At 45.2% G+C, this 20,224-nt stretch overlaps 1 protein-coding gene across 1 annotated transcript; it reads right to left on the bottom strand.

Annotated features, from left to right (window-relative positions):
* Positions 1-304: 304 nt before the first annotated feature.
* On the bottom strand, positions 305-12,127 carry LOC142920239 (uncharacterized). Its single transcript, XM_076062741.1, has 4 exons — positions 11,460-12,127; positions 11,103-11,291; positions 9,913-9,929; positions 305-2,950 (listed from the first exon to the last, which is right to left on the bottom strand). The coding sequence occupies exons 1-4, from the start codon at positions 12,089-12,091 to the stop codon at positions 1,860-1,862; spliced, it is 1,929 nt and encodes a 642-aa protein (XP_075918856.1). The 5' UTR covers positions 12,092-12,127; the 3' UTR covers positions 305-1,859.
* Between the last annotated feature and the right edge of the window lie 8,097 nt (positions 12,128-20,224).

Genomic DNA, 20,224 nt, shown 5'->3' on the forward strand with positions numbered 1-20,224 from the left:
TGCTCATGACACACAACAGTGGCAGATATTTAAACCAGTCCTGGGTTTTCCCTACATTGATGTAGTCTTGAATTACTTCCTAGTGTGGTGTGTAAATATCAGGGGAGACAAAGGTGGCCCGGTGCGGTGTTGGCCACCCTCCCCCTCGAGTGCCGTGCGTGCCGGCGTTTATAGCTCACCAACAGCACTTGCCCCAGCAGTCTGTTGAAGGCTGTACGGGGGATCTTTGTGTGTGGGTGTGTGTGTGTGAGTGTGTGTGAGTGTGTTTGTGTGCAATAAGATCAGGCAATGACTGGCAGAGAAAATTGCTTGAGATTATTTTAAAAGCATGGGTTTAGAAAAGTGAACAAAGCATGTCTCTATTATGTGCATTACCAAAGAAGGGTGCATTGGGTTCAAAGCCATCCGCATAGCCTCAAATCTGCATTAATGCCAATTTGTCTCCGTTTCTGGTAAGATCATAGTATTACAGGAGGTCCTCTCATGCGCTAACCCAGACTGGTGTGAGTGCACGATCTCTGTATGTTTTTTTTTATTGTCCTTAACTCAAATCAAACAATATGCAGTTCAGGTCAAGACATTCCTTCCAAGGTTGAGATGTTAATGCATTAGCTCTGTTCGTTCATATCTGCCCATCTGTCTGTAGCATGGCATTTCGATAACCCTCTTAAAGATGTATGGACTGATGCTGTACAGGATGTGGAGCTGAGTGGACTTGCCGATGACCGGTACCAGCGGTGTCAAGATCGGCCTCTGTGGAGGAGGCTCGTGAAGCACGCTGCTGGGCAATTGGAGGCAGTCGCCCTCCAGTAACAACGGAGGGCGGATGAGCGACGCTCACGACGAGCGGAGCGTCAGCCACACCAAGTCGGTGCAGTGGTGCCTCTGTCAGTCATCTTATTGAGCACATGGCAACTTGGGTCTGTCCTGTGAGCTGGCAGAGAGCCTTCAACACATCACGTGGCCTCAACACGTAAGACAAAACTATAATTCGTGTTGTAGAGAATGTACCTCCTCCTATACGTGTAACTTTTAAGTGGTATGCCTTGTAACTGATGAATGATCCGAGTGTGCTACCTATTTCAAAGACAATGATTTGCTCCAGATGCTTCGTGGAACACAAAAATACCGTTTGACCTGTATCACAAGTACAACGGGTCTCACCTGAGTTCTCTGTACAGGTTACTTTCAAACACGCACACACACTTTGTCCTAACATCACTTATTCAATGTTTGACCCTTACAGATAAAATGTTACAAGTATGCACACAACCAGACAAGTATACATTCTAAATTATTGCCAGCCATATTAACAAAATTGGATTACTGCAGTGAAATATACTGCATCACATTACATCGTATTAACAAGAAGCTTTAACAAAAAAGTTGCACAGTCTGCTTCACAGTGTATGTAAAACATACTATTGTGTCATTCAAAACGAGTAGGCCATTGCATGCTGGCGTCTGAGTGAAAATGTAGCAAATTCTAAACATTACCTACAAACTACACAACTGAGATGACACATCAATCATCGCCCCCTACTGACAGGCTCTTGTCCACAAGCAGGCCGGTGCAGGGCCACCACCTTGTGCCACACAGGGGCAGCTGCTACTTGGGGATGCTCTTCGAGTGTTTCAGACGAGGTACGACACAAAACTCTGAGTTGCGGAGGCGATTAAGCAAGCACCATGTAAAAGCAATTATTATGATAAGATAGTGAATGCTTGGGAGCTTATTGGCTCTTGTTCCTGGTTAGAGATCGACCCAACCCACGGGCCCACAAAGTGTTCAACTTCACATTCTTGTCATTAAAGGCCTGTGACAAAGGTGCATCTATTGTAGTGACATCGTCTCTGGCTTACACATCTACCGGGTCTCCACTTGACTTTGTATTGTCTAGGAGGAAGTCCACCCACACCTCCACTTCCAGAAACTGCTGGGAGTTGCCTCGCTCTGCCTCACAGTCAGAATTCTCCTCCTGATTCACGATGTGAAGGTCCCATTTTGGAGTTGAATCTTCACCTTCACATTTTACCTTCACCTCTTCGCATTTCACCATCACTTCTTCACATTTCACAATCACCTCTTCATATTTCACCATCACCTCTTCATATATCACCTCGATAACTTTAAAAGTGTCCAAGCTGGGATTTTCTTCCGGTTCTTGTTTCATGAGGGATGGGCTCATTGCGGCACTTTGACTTTCACAAGCTGATTTCAGACTCCACTCCTTGCAGATCTTCTGATGCTTCTGTGTTCTCTGGTGTACTTCAAGATTTGATGAACGTGCAAATGCCTTCCCACAAACACTGCACTTGAAGGGTTTCTCTCCCGTGTGTGTTCTCTGGTGTAATACGAGATTATATGACTGTGTAAACGCCATCCCGCACATCGTGCACCTGAAGGGTTTCTCTCCCGTGTGTGTTCTCTGGTGTAATACGAGATTATATGACTGTGTAAACGCCATCCCGCACATCGTGCACCTGAAGGGTTTCTCTCCCGTGTGTGTTCTCTGGTGTTTTTTAAGAGCAGATGACCATGAAAATGCCATCGCACACACACTGCACTTGAAGGGTTTCTCTCCCGTGTGTGTTCTCTGGTGTGTTACAAGATTACATGACTGTTTAAATGCCATTCCGCACATCGTGCACCTGAAGGGTTTCTCTCCTGTGTGTGTTCTCTGGTGTTTTACAAGATCAGATGACTGTGCAAATCCCTTCACGCACACACTGCACTTGAAGGGTTTCTCTCCTGTGTGTGTTCTCTGGTGTTTTTTAAGAGTAGATAAATCTGAAAATGCCTTCCCACACACAGTGCACTTGAAGAGTTTCTCTCCCGTGTGTGTTCTCTGGTGTTTTTTAAGAGCAGATGACCATGAAAATGCCTTCCCACACACAGTACATTTGAAGGGTTTCTCTCCTGTGTGTCTTCTCTGGTGCCGTGTCAAATTTCCAGTCCGATCCGTGCCGTATGCATGCTGGTCGCATTGTTGACTTGTCGTACCGAGCTGCGCTGAGTGCCTTTGCTCCATCAGACCAATTCTGCAGAGGAAGCGTCAGCTGCAGACAGAAAAAAAAGAATATCCACACCATCTACACGTCAGGCACAGAGGAATGCACACGTGACTTACACGTCTATACTTATTAATATATTCATGATGTAGTGAAAAAGTTTCCCAAATTCATCAGATTTGATGAACGTGAAAACGCCTTCAAGTACAGAGTGCACCTGAAGGGTTTCTCTCAACGGGCTGTTATGGCACGCATTGAGAGGGAAAATGTCATTAATATGCCTGGAAGCCTTCATATCTTCAAGATGAATGTTAACCAAAAACTCTAAGCACACAATTTCGGCTGTCTGACTACAAAAGGAATATTTATGAAAGCTAAATTCAGCTGACATAGCAAAGGGTGTTGAAAACAATACTATTTGTGTTTTGCAGAAATGCATGAATTAATGTTCAATCGCAACTTAGAGGTGTGAATCCAGGCTCAGATGTCCTTGAATGCTGGGATGAACAGTTCCGAATTCAGCTGCATGTGTGTGCTGTGTTCACCTCCTGTTTCCATTCTTAGTAAGAGTTCCAGAGGAAAACAAAAATAAACTATTGTTTTGATATAACCTCCGTGTTCAACAGAGTTAATAGACTTTACTGCAAACACAAACTTGACAGTATCACACACTGCCATGAGTAAACAGGTGGTGGTGTGACCAGAACCATGCCTGGCCACCTTCATCTGCTCAGCATTAATTCTTCCTCACTCCACCAAGTAATGAATCGAGGATCAATCAACACAGCCGAGGCTATCCGTGTCTCTGTCTCTCTCTCCCCGTGGTGAAGGTGTTCCCCTCCACACATTCAGAGTCAACAGCGGCACGCGCTTAGCGTCTTTGACCGATAGATACATTGTATTGTTGGTTTTTTCGGTAAAGTCACGTAGATAGAAAATAAAAATAACAGAGTAAATTTAATAAGATAAAGACCACTTGTGTTGCGATCGAAACCTCGTGGGTTTTTGCTTAATTTAAAAAAAAAAGATTTTTCATTTAATTTAGTATCCGTTATTTTTATCTTATTTTCTATCTACGTGACTTTACCGAAAGAAGCAAGAATATTAATTCCTGCAGTCACCAAAGTTTTAAGTCAAAACATTCACACACGTTGACAAAGCCTCACCTTGTGTTGTTGTGGGCAGGTCGCTTCTGATAACAAGAGCGGTATAGCAGCTCAAGCGGGCTTGGCCTGCTAACAAAAGAAAATAAAAACTGCGTGAATATTTACAATAAAACAAAGTTACAAAGTGGCGAGCCGGGTGAAGACAAATTAAACTTAAGCGAGATAATTAAAGTGAATGCAATCAGGCGAGGGCAGGAGGCAAGGCCCCGCGTGGCTAGGCCCCGCGTTGTAAAGTTCCAACCTGGACATCGATTCCCATGCTCGCTGCTACTCAACTGACATCCCTACGAGAGAGAGAGGCTCTACCTTGGTAAACAACAACCACCTCCACCACCACCATGATAATTTCTCACCTCGGATTTCAGTGCAAGCGCGGATCGGCAGCCTCCTCTTACTTCGCGACGTCACGCGGGTAAACAGGTAACATGACGTCCTTCCAGGGTAAGAGACACGCCCTTCCCATGAGCAGCGCTGTAATTGAATAAATTATGTTAATGAGCCCAGCCCATATGTCGAGGGATGGGGCGTGGGTGCTGAACGCCTCGCAATCAACTCTCGACGGCTTCAACGAACACATTATGTTAATGAACCGCCAGTCACTGGGCGTAGCTTTGCCCAAATAAGGATTGCCACTGGATTAATATCGGCAGTGACCCAAGCGGAGGTGACGTCACGCTCAAGAGCGCCGTGGACGGGGTTGGGGGAGTGTGAATACCTTGGTGACATGACGTCACTAGCGAGGTACACCTCCCGCTGGCACTTCATGCCGATGAGGTCATGGGGATGGAGTTTAAGTTGATTTAGATTCATTTTCCATTGCCCCCTCCCTTGAGTGCGTGAACTCAGCAACAACAACGTGGACATTATTGTGTATACGTACACACTGTGTACACTTTGAGGCCACGTGAAGCGTCAAAGGCTCGCTGGAAGGAGGAAGTCGCGTGACAGACTCAGCAGTTGCGATGGGTTAACCGACGGATGGCTATCGATTAGAAATCACATATCCCCGAGTCTCACCTGTGAGTGGCACCACCTGACGCTGTTGTGGATCCCCACGTGGCTCGGAGCCTCAAAAGCTCCGTGACTTCCGGGTGGTAATACAAAGACAAAGGTCCCCCGTGTAGCCTTAACAGACTGTTGGGGCAAGTGCTGTTAGCAAGTAGCAGCACCACCTATGAAGGCCGGAACGGTACACGAGGGGGTGGGTGGCCAGCACCGCGCCCGACCGCCTTTGTCTCCCCAGTAATGATGTTTGCACATCACACCGGGTACTCTCTTGAGGCTGAGTCGACCTAGGGGAGGCCCAGAACCGGTTCAAATAATCGTCACTGGGTGTTGGCTGTGAGCGGGAATCAAACTCGGGTCGTTATGTTGGTAGAGCAGCGCACTAACCACACACACACACAGACATACACACACACACAGACACACACACACAGACACACACATACACACACACAGACACACATACACACACACAGACACACACACATACATACACACAGACACACACACACAGACACACAAACAAAGACAAAGATCCCCCGTATAGCCTCAACAGACTGTAGGGGCAAGTGCTGTTAGCGAGCACCTATGAAGGCCGGTAACGGTACACGAGGGGATGGGTGGCCAGCACCACGCCCGACCGCCTTTGTCTCCCTAGTGGCAATGTTTACACACCACACCAGGTACTCATTTGAGGCTGAGTCGACCTAGGGGAGGCCCGGGACCGGTTCAGATAATCGTCACTGGTGTTGGCCGTGAGCGGGAATCGAACCCGGGTCGCCGGGTTTGTAGCGTAGCGCTAACCGCTACACTACAATGCGTTACTCTTCCACACACACACACAGACACAAATCCACAGACACACACAGACACACGCACACACAGACACACACACAGACACACACACACAGACAACGCTAACCACTACAATGAGTTTCGCTTCCACGTGCGAGGGTCACGTGACAGATTTGACGTCACAGCTCACTTGCCGTGCAAAAAATCTATACATTATTGAGCTCCCCTCCCCCCCCCAACAAAAACACAAAAGTGTATTTGTATGTTTGTATGGTGTACAGTCTGGAAAGTACCCACATGGCAAATTTCCAGTTTGTTGCATGTCGGGAAGTACGTTAAACATTTTGAACAGACAACACACACAATCACAACTTTGCCTTTTATATATATTTGGAGATGCAGTGAAAAACTTTCCCAAATTCATCACGCGGTTTCAGTTTTTTGATTTTCAGTTTGATTTATTTTGGTTATAGTCCCGTGAGCCATTCGGCTCTTGAATCGGGTGCAACCACAACAAGCGACAAAAAAACACGACCAAGAAAAACATCTTACAGTGACTCTGTGTGACTGTGCAAACAGCACTGTCATGGCACGCAATGAGAGGGCAAATGTCATAAATATTCCTGTAAGCCCTCGCATCTTCAACATTAATGTTGCCATAGAAACGTTGTGGGGTGTTTTGCTTCATTGTAAAAAAGAAAAATTATTATATGTTATTTTTATTGTTATTTTCTATCTACGTGACTTTACCGAAAGAACCAAGAATATTCATTCCTGCAGTCACCAAAGTTTTAAGTCAAAACATTCACACACGTTGACAAAGCCTCACCTTGTGTTGTTGTGGGCAGGTCGCTTCTGATAACAAGAGCGGTATAGCAGCTCAAGCGGGCTTGGCCTGCTAACAAAAGAAAATAAAAAACTGCGTGAATATTGACAATAAAACAAAGTTACAAAGTGGCGAGCCGGGTGAAGACAAATTAAACTTAAGCGAGATAATTAAAGTAAACGCAATCAGGCGAGGGCAGGAGGCAAGGCCCCGCGTGGCTAGGCCCCGCGTTGTAAAGTTCCAACCTGGACATCGATTCCCATGCTCGCTGCTACTCAACTGACATCCCTACGAGAGAGCGAGCGAGGCTCTACCTTGGTAAACAACAACAACAACCACCACCACAACAACCACCACCACGATGAGAATTTCTCACCTCGGATTTCAGTGCAAGCGCGCACACGGCAGCTTCCTGTTGCCTCGCGACAGCAGGAAGTAGTATGACGTCACTTCCCTCCCACGAGCGGCTCTGTAACTGAATAAATTATGTTAATGAGGCCAGCCCATATGTGGAGGGATGGGGGCGTGGGCGCTGAACCCGTCGCAATAAACTCGCGACGGCTTTAACGGACACATTATGTTAATGAGCCACCAGTCACTGGGCGTAGCTTTGCCCAAATAAGGATTGCCACTGGAACGATATAGGCAGTGACCCTGCAGAAATTAAAATAACGCTCAAGAGCACGGTTGATTTAGATTCATTTTCCATTGGCCCCTCCCTTGGGTGCGTGAACTCAGCAACAACGTGGACATTATTGTGTACAGTGTGTGTGTACACAGTGTGTGTGTACAGTACACACTGTGTGTGTGTAGTGGAGGGCAAAGTCGACCCATGGCATCTTATCATCAATTATTTTTTTTAAATGTATTATTTTTATTTATTTTTATTAAATTTTTTAATCTTTTATTGATTATTTTTTGTTTTCTATCTACGTGACTTTACCGAAAGAACCAGGAATATGGTAGCGCATTCTCTCTTTGTTGCAGAGGTTCAAAGTTCAAATCCGACAGGCACACCTGGCTACCCCAGTAACATTCACCACAATATGCGCTGTTCTGCTTCACGGCGGATGTAAAACAGAGTATTGTGTCACTCACAACGCACAGGTCATTGCATGTTGGTGGCACGGTCAAAATTGTGGTTAATTCCAAACAGCCAGAAACTCCACAGGGAGATGACGCGTCAATGATCGCCCCCTACCGACAGACTCATGTCCACGTGCAGGCCGGTGCAGGGCCACCTTGTGCCACACAGGGGCAGCTGCCACTAGGGGCGCCCTTCGATTGTTTGAGATGAGGTTCGATACGAAACACCGAGTTGCTGAGGCAATTAGGCAAGCGACTTATGAGTGCAAATATGTTGTTTATAACGTAGTGAATGCTTGGGATCTTGTCTCTCGCTCCTGCTCACAGATTTACCCGGCCCACAGCTCCACAGATACCAGCCGCTCCTCCTGGGCAGGTTCGGTTACGTACGGTGCGAAATAAGTTCCAGATACACACACAGAGACTCACACAGATACACACACACAGAGACTCACACAGATACACACAGAGACTCACACAGAGACTCACACAGATACACACACAGATACACACACAGAGACTCACACAGATACACACACAGAGACTCACACACAGACACACACACAGAGACTCACACAGAGACCCATGGATTAACACGGTTGGCTAGGTATGGTGCGAAATAAATTACAGATAAACACTCCTTTGAGCAAGTTTGAGTCACGGGCCATGCAAGTTGACCGGGCGCGTGTTGCTACTGACAGTCGTTGAATACGGTTGGATAGACGCTGATAGAGAGACACACACACAGACAAGACAGGCAGATAGACACAGACAAGAGGAACACAGAGACGACAGAGAGACAGGCAGAGAGAAACACAGAGGCAAACAGATGACACAGACGGACAGAGACAGAGAGATGTTGAATCGAACACACTGAGCGCGCTCCATTGAAAGAGATTCCTCGATCTTCGCAATCCCCGGAAGTCGTTCTTATTTTTATTGATTTAATTGCGTGTGGTGTGTACGTGCAAGCAATGTGGGATATCGATGTACACAGATATGAACAAGATCAGCAGACAAGACGTCTTTAATTTAATCGGTCTCTCCACGAAACAAAGGAATGTTGAACACAAAATATAAATCCCACGGCCTTCGTGCGAGTCCATAATTACTGCAGCATTGATTCAGTGCAAGCCAACTGTGGACCAGTTTTGGTGGACAATGTCTCAACAGTAGTGGGGCTTGCTTCAAGCCATGGTTGTGAATATCCAGACGTGAATCAGCAAGGAGCATTTCTAGTTCAAGTTCGACAAATCTACGTCAACACGTAAGACAAAATTATAATTCGTGTTGTAGAGAATGTATCTCCTCTGCGTGTAACTTTAAGGTGGTATGCCTTGTAACTGATGAATTTCCGAGTGTGCTTCCTATGTCAAAGACAATGAGTTGCTCCAGATGCTTCCTGAAACACAAAAATACCCTTTGACCTGTATCACAAGAACATCGGGTCTCACCTGAGTTATCTGTACAGGTTGCTTCCAAAACACACACACACTTTGTCCTAACATCACTAATTCAATGTTTGACCCTTATAAAAAAAAAGTGATGCACGTACACACAAAATCAGACAAGTGTTCATTCTAAATTTCGATTTAAAGCTTTCGTGACTGCAAGGATTCATCTTAAGTCACGTAGAATGAGAATAAAATAATAAATTAATAAAATAAAACAATAAAGCAATTTCTATGACCAGTCTATTTCTATGACCAGTCACAAGCTAATCACTCAGCTATTTCAATGCTAAATTCTCTTGTTTTATATGTAAACCCCTTTGTCAAGGTGCCTCACCTCTCTAAACCAGCTTAAAAGACGCTACGAATCTTAACAGCGTTCATTGAAGCTCTGTCGTCCCGACAGGTCTGTTCCTTTCACCTGAAAGCCACTTGTGTTGTGGCCGAAACGTCGTGAGAATTTTATTGTGTTATTTGATTTTATTATTATAATCTCATTCTACGTGACTTTAACGAAAGAACCAAAATAAATGTTCATTCTAAATTATTGACTGGAATTTTAAGAAAATGTAATTACTGCAGTGAAATCTACTACATCAGATAACATCTGATTAAAAAGCTATTTGAAAAAATATGCACCGTCTGCTTAACAGTGGATGTAAAACATACTATTGTGTCATTCAAAACGAGTAGGCCATTGCATGCTGGCGAATTCTAAACATTAGCGACAAATTACACAACTGAGATGAAACATCGATCATCGCCCCCTACTGACAGCCTCTTGTTCACATACTCTTTGGTTCTTTCAGTAATGTCACGTAGGCAGAAAAAAAAATAATAGATCACGACATTTCGATCGTAACACAAGCGGCCGTCCTCAGGCGGAAAAAAATAATAAATGCAGGCCAGTGCAGGGCCACCACCCTGTGCCACACAGGGGCAGCTGCTACTTGGGGATGCTCTTCGAGTGTTTCAGATGAGATACGATACAAAACTCGGAGTTGCAAAGGTTATTAAGCAAGCACCGTGTAAATGCAATTATTTAGTGAATGCTTGGGAGCTTCTTGGCTCTCGCTCCTGGTTAAAGATCTCCCCAACCCACAGGTCCACAAAGACTGGCCGCTCGCTCTTACTCTGCAGGTTGAACCTAGGAATTGAGTGTTCAACTTCACATTCTTGTCATTAAAGGCCTGTGACAAAGATGCATATATTGTAGCGACATCGTCTCTGGCTTACACATCTACCGGGTCTCCACTTGACTTTGTATTGTCTAGGAAGTCCACCCACACCTCCACTTCCACAAACTGTTGGGAGTTGCCTCGCTCTGCCTCACAGTCAGAAATCTCCTCCTGCTTCACGTTGCCTCCATCGATGTGAAGGTCCCATTTTGGAGTTGAATCTTCATCTTCACATTTCACCTTCACTTCTTCACTCTTCACCATCACATCTTCACATTTCACCTTCACCTCTTCATATTTCACCATCACCTCTTCATATTTCACCTCGATAACTTTAAAAGTGTCCAAACTGGGATTTTCTTCTGGTTCGTGTTTCATGAGGGATGGGCTCAAGGCGGCACTTTGACTTTCACAAGCTGATTTCAGACTCCACTCCTTGTGGATCTTCTGATGCTTCTGTGTTCTCTGGTGTACTTGAAAATTTGATGAATTTGCAAACATCTGCCTACACACAGTGCACTTGAAGGGTTTCTCTCCCGTGTGTGTTCTCTGGTGTACTACAAGAGCAGATGAATGTGCAAACGCCTTCCCACACACACTGCACTTGAAGGGTTTCTCTCCCGTGTGTGTTCTCTGGTGTACTTTAAGATGTGGTGACTGTGCAAATGCCATCCCGCACAGAATGCACCTGAAGGGTTTCTCTCCCGTGTGTGTTCTCTGGTGTCTTTGAAGATGTGACACATGTACAAACGCCTTCCCGCACAAGGTGCACCTGAAGGGTTTCACTCCCGTGTGTGTTCTCTGGTGGGTCTGAAGAACTGATGGCCAGGCAAATGCCTTCCCACACACAGTGCACTTAAAGGGTTTCTCTCCAGTGTGTGTTCTCTGATGTTTTTTAACAACAGATGACTGTGCAAATGCCTCCCCATACACACTGCACTTGAAGGGTTTCTCTCCCGTGTGTGTTCTCTGGTGTTTTTTAAGAGCAGATGACCGTGAAAATGCCTTCCCACAAACACTGCACTTGAAGGGTTTCTCTCCCGTGTGTGTTCTCTGGTGTGTTTTAAGAGCAAATGAACCTGAAAATGTCTTCCGACACACACTGCACCTGAAGGGTTTCTCTCCCGTGTGTGTTCTCTGGTGTTTTTTAAGAGTAGATGAATCTGAAAATGTCTTCCCACACACACTGCACTTGAAGGGTTTCTCTCCCGTGTGTGTTCTCTGGTGTCTTTGAAGATTAGATGAATCTGGAAATGCCTTCCCACACACACTGCACTTGAAGGGTTTCTCTCCCGTGTGTGTTCTCTGGTGTTTTTTAAGAGCAGATGACTGTGAAAATGCCTTGTTACACACACTGCACTTGCAGGGTTTCTCTCCCGTGTGAGTTCTCTGGTGTATCTCAAGAACTGATGGCCATGCAAATGCCTTCCCACACACTGTGCACTTGAAGGGTTTCTCTCCCGTGCGAGTTCTCTGGTGCTGTGTCAAATTTCCAGTCCGATCCGTGCTGTATGCACGCTGGTCGCATTGTTGACTTGTCGTACCGAGCTGTGCCGACGGCCTTTGCTCCATCAGACCAGCGTCAGCTGCAGACAGAAAAAAATAATATCCACACCATCGACACGTCAGTATCGATGCACAGAGGAATGCACATATAGTCACATGTGACTTACACGTCTATACTTATTCATATATTCATGATGTAGTGAAAAAGTGTCCCAAATTTATCACACGGGCTGTGATGGCACACAATGAGAGGGCAAATGGTTATAAACATGCCTGGAAGCCCTCGTATCTTCAAAATGAATGATAACCCAAAACTCTAAGCACACAATTTCGGCTGTCTGGCTACAAAAGGAATATTTCTAAGAGCTAAATTCAGCTGACATAGCAAAGGGTGTTGAAAACAATACTATTTGTGTTATGCTGAAATGCATGAATTAATGTTCAATCACAACTCAGATGTCCTTGAATGCTGGGATGAACAGTTCCGACTTCAGCTGAATGTGTGTGCTGTGTTCACATCCTGTTTCCATTCTTATAAAGAGTTCCTGAGGAAAACAAAAATAAACTATTGTTTTGATATAACCTCCGTGTTCAACAGAGTTAACAGACTTTACTGCAAACACAAACTTGACACTGTCACACACTGCCATGAGTAAACAGGTGGTGGTGTGACCAGAACCATGCCTGGCCACCTTCATCTGCTCAGCATTAATTCTTCCTCACTCCACCAAGTAATGAATCGAGGATCAATCAACATAGCCGAGGCTATCCGTGTCTCTGTCTCTCTCTCTCCCCGTGGTGAAGGTGTTCCCCTCCACACATTCAGAGTCAACAGCGGCACGCGCTTAGCGTCTTTGACCGATAGATACATTGACGCACGTATTGTTGGTTCTTTCAGTAAAGTCACGTAGATAGAAAATAAAAATAACAGATTCAATTTAATAAGATAAAGACCACTTGTGTTGCGATCGAAACGTCGTGGGTTTTTTGCTTTATTTTAATTTTTTTATTTTTCATTAATTTTTATTATTTTATTTTCTATCTACGTGACTTTACCGAAAGAAGCAATAATATTAATTCCTGCAGTCACCAAAGTTTTAAGTCAAAACATTCACACACGTTGACAAAGCCTCACCTTGTGTTGTTGTGGGCAGGTCGCTTCTGATAACAAGAGCTGTATAGCAGCTCAAGCGGGCTTGGCCTGGTGAAAAAAATAAAAAAAAACTGCGTGAATATTGACAATAAAACAATGTTACAAAGTGGCGAGCCGGGTGAAGACAAATTAAACTTAAGCGAGATAATTAAAGTAAACGCAATCAGGCGAGGGCAGGAGGCAAGGCCCCGCGTGGCTAGGCCCCGCGTTGTAAAGTTCCAACCTGGACATCGATTCCCATGTTCGCTGCTACTCAACTGACATCCCTACGAGAGAGAGAAGCTCTACCTTGGTAAATCACAAATACAACCACCACCACAACGACCACCACCACAACGATGAGAATTTCTCACCTCGGATTTCAGTGCAAGCGCGCACACGGCAGCTTCCTGTTGCCTCGCGACAGCAGGAAGTAGTATGACGTCACTTCCCTCCCCCGAACGGCTCTGTAACTGAATAAATTATGTTAATGAGGCTGGCGCATATGTCGAGGGATGGGGGCGTGGGCGCTGAACCCGTCGCAATGAACTCGCGACGGCTTTAACGGACACATTATGTTAATGAGCCACCAGTCACTGGGCGTAGCTTTGCCCAAATTAGGATTGCCACTGGACCGATATCGGCAACGACCCAAGCGGAGGTGACGTCACGCTCAAGAGCGCGGTGGACGGGCGAGGGGTGAATACCTTGGTGACATGACGTCCCTAGCGAGGTACACCTCACCCTGGCGTTTCACGCCAATGAGGTAATGCAGAGTGGTGACGTCACAGAGTTGAAGTTTAAGTTTATTTAGATTAATTTTCCATTGCTCCCTCCCTTGGGTGTGTGAGCTCAGCAACAACAACAACGTGGACATTATTGTGTATACACTGTGTGTGTGTACACTGTGTGTGTGTGTACACTGTGTGTGTACACTGTGTGTATACACTGTCTGTGTACACGGTGTGTGCACTGTGTGTGCACTTATGTACACTGTATGTGTGTACACTGTGTTTGTGTACACTATGTGTGTACACCGTGTATACACTGTGTGTGTACACTATGTGTATACAGTGTGTACACTGTGTACACTCTGTGTGTACACTGTGTGTGTACACTGTCTGTACATTGTGTGTACACTGTGTATAAACTGTGTGTACACTGTGTGTGTACACTGTGTGTGTACACTGTGTGTGTACAGTGTATACACTGTGTATGTGTACACTGTGTGTGTACACTGTGTGTACACTTTGTGTGTGTACACTGTGTGTGTACACTGTCTGTGTACACTTTGTGTGTACATTGTGTGTACACTGTGTATAAACTGTGTGTGTACATTGTGTGTGTAGACTGTGTGTGTACACTATGTGTGTACACTGTGTGAGTGTACACTGTGTGTGTACACTGTGTGTACACTGTATGTGTATACACTGTGTGTACACTATGTGTGTGTGTACACTTTGTGTGTGTACACTGTGTCCGCATTGAACCGAACCCCCGGCAAGGCCATCTACTTAATGACGAGAGAAAATTCACACGAAATGTCCTTTTCAATGAAGTCTTCCACATGTAAATTGATACAAGCTTTTAATGAAGAAATAAAATCATATAATTCAAAACACAACACAATTCAAAGATGTTTCATTTTAAAACTTCAAAACGGAGCACGCGGTACTTTCGTGAATGCGTCCTTCGTGTGCAAATGTTGTGACTTTCCTGGCCTGAAGGCCGTCAATGCGTTGGACCATTATTGGTGCACAGCATCTCAACAACAGCAGTGGGGTTTGCTTCAACCGATGGTTACGAACATCCAGACGTCAATCAGCAAGGTGCACTTCTAGTCCCAGTTAGACAAAATCTACGTCAACACATAAGACAAAACTACAATTCGTGTTGTAGAGAATGTATCTCTTCTACGTGTAACTTTAAGGTGGTATGCCTTGTAACTGATGAATGATCCGAGCGTGTTCCCTATTTCAAAGACAATGAGTTGCTCCAGATGCTTCGTGAAACACAAAAATACCGTTTGACCTGTATCACAAGAACAACGGGTCTCACCTGAGTTCTCTGTACAGGTTACTTTCAAACACACACACACACTTTGTCCTAACATCACTTAATCAATGTTTGACCCTTACAGACAAAATGTTACCTGTACGCGCACAGTGAGACAAGTATTCATTCTAAATCATTGACGGGCATATTAACAACATTGAATAACTGCAGCGAAATTGACTGCATCACGTTACATCGTATTAACAAGAAGCTTTGAAAAAAATGCAGTCTGCTTCACAGTGTATGTAAAACATACTATTGTGTCATTCAAAACGAGTAGGCCATTGCATGCTGGCATCTGAGTGAAAATGTAGCAAATTCTAAACATTACCTACAAACTACACAACTGAGATGACACATCAATCATCGCCCCCTACTGACACGCTCTTGTCCACATGGAGGCCAGTGCAGGGCCACCACCTTGTGCCACACAGGGGCAGCTGCTACTTGGGGATGCTCTTCGAGCGTTTGTGATGAGACACAAAACTCTGAGTTGCTGAGGCGATTAAGCAAGCACCATGTAAAAGCAATTATTATAACATAGTGAATGCTTGGGGGCTTATTGGCTCTTGCTCCTGGTTAGAGATCTACCCAACCCACGGGCCCACAAAGTGTTCAACTTCACATTCTTGTCATTAAAGGCCTGTGACAAAGGTGCATCTATTGGGGCAACATCGTCTCTGGCTTACACATCTACCGGGTCTCCACTTGACTTTGTATTGTCTAGGAGCAAGCCCACCCACACCTCCACTTCCACTAACTGCTGGGAGTTGCCTCACTCTGACTCACAGTCAGAGTTCTTCTCCTGCTTCACGATGTGAAGGTCCCATTTTGGAGTTGGATCTTCATCTTCACATTTTACCTTCACTTCTTCGCTCATCGCTTCTTCACATTTCACCTTCACCTCTTCACATTTCACCTTTAAACCTTTAAAAGTGTCCAAGCTGGTATTTTCTTCTGGTTCTTGTTTCATGAGGGATGGGCTCATTGCGGAACTTTGACTTTCACAATCTGATTTCAGACTCCGACTCCGCTCCTTGTGATGCTTTTGTGTTCTCTGGTGTACTTGAAGATTTGATGAATCTGCAAACGACTTCCCGCACAGAGTACACTTGAAGGGTTTCTCTCCTGTGTGTGTTCTCTGGTGTTTTACAAGAGCAGATGAACGTGCAAATGCCTTCACGCACACACTGCACTTGAAGGGTTTATCTCCCGTGTGTGTTCTATGGTGTACTTGAAGATGTTGTGACTGTGTAAACGCCATCCCGCACACAGTGCACTTGAAGGGTTTCTCTCCCGTGTGTGTTCTCTGGTGTGTTACAAGATTACATGACTGTGTAAACGCCATCCCGCACATCGTGCACCTGAAGGGTTTCTCTCCTGTGTGTGTTCTCTGGTGTTTTTTAAGAGTAGATAAATCTGAAAATGCCTTCCCACACACAGTGCACTTGAAGGGTTTCTTTTCTGTGTGTGTTCTCTGGTGTGGTTTAAGAGCAGATGACTGTGAAAATGCCTTCCCACACACACTGCACCTGAAGGGTTTCTCTCCCGTGTGTGTTCTCTGGTGTTTTTTAAGAGCAGATGACCATGAAAATGCCTTCCCACACACAGTACATTTGAAGGGTTTCTCTCCTGTGTGACTTCTCTGGTGCCGTGTCAAATTTCCAGTCCGGTCCGTGCTGTATGCACGCTGGTCGCATTGTTGACTTGTCGTACCGAGCTGTGCTGACTGCCTTTGCTCCATCAGACCAATTCTGCAGAGGAAGCGTCAGCTGCAGACAGAAACAAAGAATATCCACACCATCTACACGTCAGGCACAGAGGAATGCACATGTGACTTACACGTCTATACTTATTAATATATTCATGATGTAGTGAAAAAATTTCACAAATTCATCAGATTTGATGAACGTGAAAACGCCTTCACGCACAGAGTGCACCTGAAGGGTTTCTCTCCACGGGCTGTTATGGCACGCAATGAGAGGGAAAATGTCATGAATATGCCTGGAAGCCTTCATATCTTCAAGATGAATGTTAACCCAAAACTCTAAGCACACAATTTCGGCTGTCTGACTACAAAATGAATATTTATGAAAACTAAATTCAGCTGACATAGCAAAGGGTTTTGAAAACAATACTATTTGTGTTATGCAGAAATGCATAAATTAATGTTCAATCGCAACTCAGGTGTGAGTCCAGGGTCAGATGTTCTCGAATGCTGGGGATGAACAGTTCTGACTTCAGCTGCATGTGTGTGCTGTATTCACCTCCTGTTTCCATTCTTATAAAGAGTTCCAGAGGAAAACAAAAATAAACTATTGTTTTGATATAACTTCCGTGTTCAACAGAGTTAATAGACTTTACTGCAAACACAAACTTGACACTGTCACACACTGCCATGAGTAAACAGGTGGTGGTGTGACCAGAACCATGCCTGGCCACCTTCATCTGCTCAGCATTAATTCTTCCTCACTCCACCAAGTAATGAATCGAGGATCAATCAACATGGTCGAGGCTATCCGTGTCTCTGTCTCTCTCTCCCCGTGGTGAAAGTGTTCCCCTCCACACATTCAGAGTCAACAGCGGCACGCGCTTAGCGTCTTTGATCGATAGACATTGACACACGTATTGTTGGTTCTTTCAGTAAAGTCACGTAGATAGAAAATAAAAATAACACATTAAATTTAATAAGATAAAAAGACCACTTGTGCTGCGATCGAAACGTCGTGGGTTTTTTGCTTCATTTTCTATTTTTTTTATTTTTCATTTAATTTATTATCTTTTATTTTATTTTCTATCTACGTGACTTTACCGAAAAAACCAAGAATATTAATTCCTGCAGTCACCAAAGTTTTGAGTCAAAACATTCACACACGTTGACAAAGCCCCACCTTGTGTTGTTGTGGGCAGGTCGCTTCTGATAACAAGAGCGGTATAGCAGCTCAAGCGGGCTTGGCCTGCTAACAAAAGAACGAAAATAAGAACTGCGTGAATATTGACAATAAAACAAAGTTACAAAGTAGCGAGCCGGATGAAGACAAATTAAACTTAAGCGAGATAATTAAAGCAAATGCAATAAGGCGAGGGCAGGAGGCAAGGCCCCGCGTGGCTAGGCCCCGCGTTGTAAAGTTCCAACCTGGACATCGATTCCCATGCTCGCTGCTACTCAACTGACATCCCTACGAGAGAGAGAGGATCTACCTTGGTAAACAACAACAACAACCACCACCACCATGAGAATTTCTCACCCCGGATTTCAGTGCAAGCGCGGATCGGCAGCCTCCTGTTATCTCGAGACGTCACGCAGGTAAGCAGCTAACATGACGTCACTTCCGGGATAAGAGACACGCCCCTCCCATAATGAGCGGCTCTGTTACTGAATAAATTATGTTAATGTAACTGGCCATACGTCGGGGGATGGGGCGTGGCTGCTGAACCCGAAGGCTTTAACGGAAACATTATGTTAATGATTTGCCAGTCACTGGACGTAGCTTTGCCCAAATAAGGATTGCCACTGGAACGATATCGGCAGTGATCTGAGCGGAGGTGACTTCACGCTCAAGAGCGCCGTGGACGGGGGTTGGGGGAGTGTGGATACCTTGGTGACATGACGTCACTAGCGAGGTATACCTCCCGCTGGCACTTCATGCCGATGAGGTCTGCTGAGTGGTGACGTCACAGAGCGGGGATGGAGTTTAAGTTGATTTAGATTCATTTTCCATTGCCCCCTCCCTCGGGTTTGTGTATGTACGTACACACTGTGTGTGTACGTAGGTACACAGTGTGTGTGTGTAATGGGGGCAAAGGCAGTGCATTGGCCAGTCATCTCAGTCAGTCGACCCGTGGCATCTTATCATCAATTTATTTTAAAAAATGTATTTTTATTAGTTGTATTTTTTTATTTTTAAAATCTTTTATTTTGTTTATTTTTTTTCTATCTACGTGACTTTACCGAAAGAACCAGGAATATGGTAGCGCATTCTCTATTGCAGAGATTCAAGGTTCAAATCCGACAGGCACACCTGGCTACCCCAGTAACATTCACCACAATATGCGCAGTCTGCTTCACGGCGGATGTCAAACAGAGTATTGTGTCACTCACAACGCACAGGTCATTGCATGTTGGTGTCACGGTCAAAATTGTGGTAATTCCAAACATTATCCAGAAACTCTACAACGGAAATGTTTGGCTACGTACGGTTTGAAAGAAGTGTTAGTCAAACAGAATGTGTATTTGCGTGCGCGTTTAAACGTATCTTTGTACGAGCGGTAGGGCAGCGGTTAGCGCTACGCTGCGCTACGAACTCGGAGACCCGGGTTCGTTTCCCGCTCACGGCCAACACCGCCAGTGACGATTATCTGAACCGGTCCTGGGCCTTCCCTAGGTCGACTCAGCCTAAAAATGAGTACTTCGTGTGATGTGAGCATCGCCACTCGGGATACAAAGGCGGCCGGGCGGGGTGCTGGCTACCCACCCCCCTCGTGTGCCATGCCATCCTTCATAGGTGCTCGCTAACAGCACTTGCCCCTAGAGTCTGTTAATGCTCTACCGGGGATCTTTGTTCTTGTTGTGTACGAGTGGGGAGCGGTAATTTAGTGGCTATCGCACTGCACTCCGTAACCCGTTGACCCAAATTGGATTCCTGCTCATGACACACAACAGTGGCAGATATTTAAACCAGTCCTGGGTGTTCCCTACATCGATGTAGTCTTGATTGACTTCCTAGTGTGGTGTGTAAATATCAAGGGAGACAAAGGCGGCCCGGTGCGGTGTTGGCCACCCTCCCCCTAGAGTGCCGTGCGTGCCGGCGTTCATAGGAGCTCACCAACAGCACTTGCCCCAGCAGTCTGTTGAAGGCTGTACGGGGGATCTTTGTGTGTGTGAGTGTGTGAGTGCAATAAGATCAGGCAATATGACTGGCAGAGAAAATTGCTTGAGATTATTTTAAAAGCATGGTTTTAGAAAAGTGAACAAAGCATGTCTCTATTATGTGCATTACCATTGAAGGGTG

The sequence above is a fragment of the Petromyzon marinus genome, unplaced genomic scaffold (genome assembly GCF_048934315.1).
Source record: "Petromyzon marinus isolate PM22_M1 ecotype Great Lakes invasive population unplaced genomic scaffold, UKy_Petmar_22M1.pri1.0 PM_G_Scaffold_7, whole genome shotgun sequence".
Classification (NCBI taxonomy): Eukaryota; Metazoa; Chordata; class Hyperoartia; order Petromyzontiformes; family Petromyzontidae; genus Petromyzon; species Petromyzon marinus.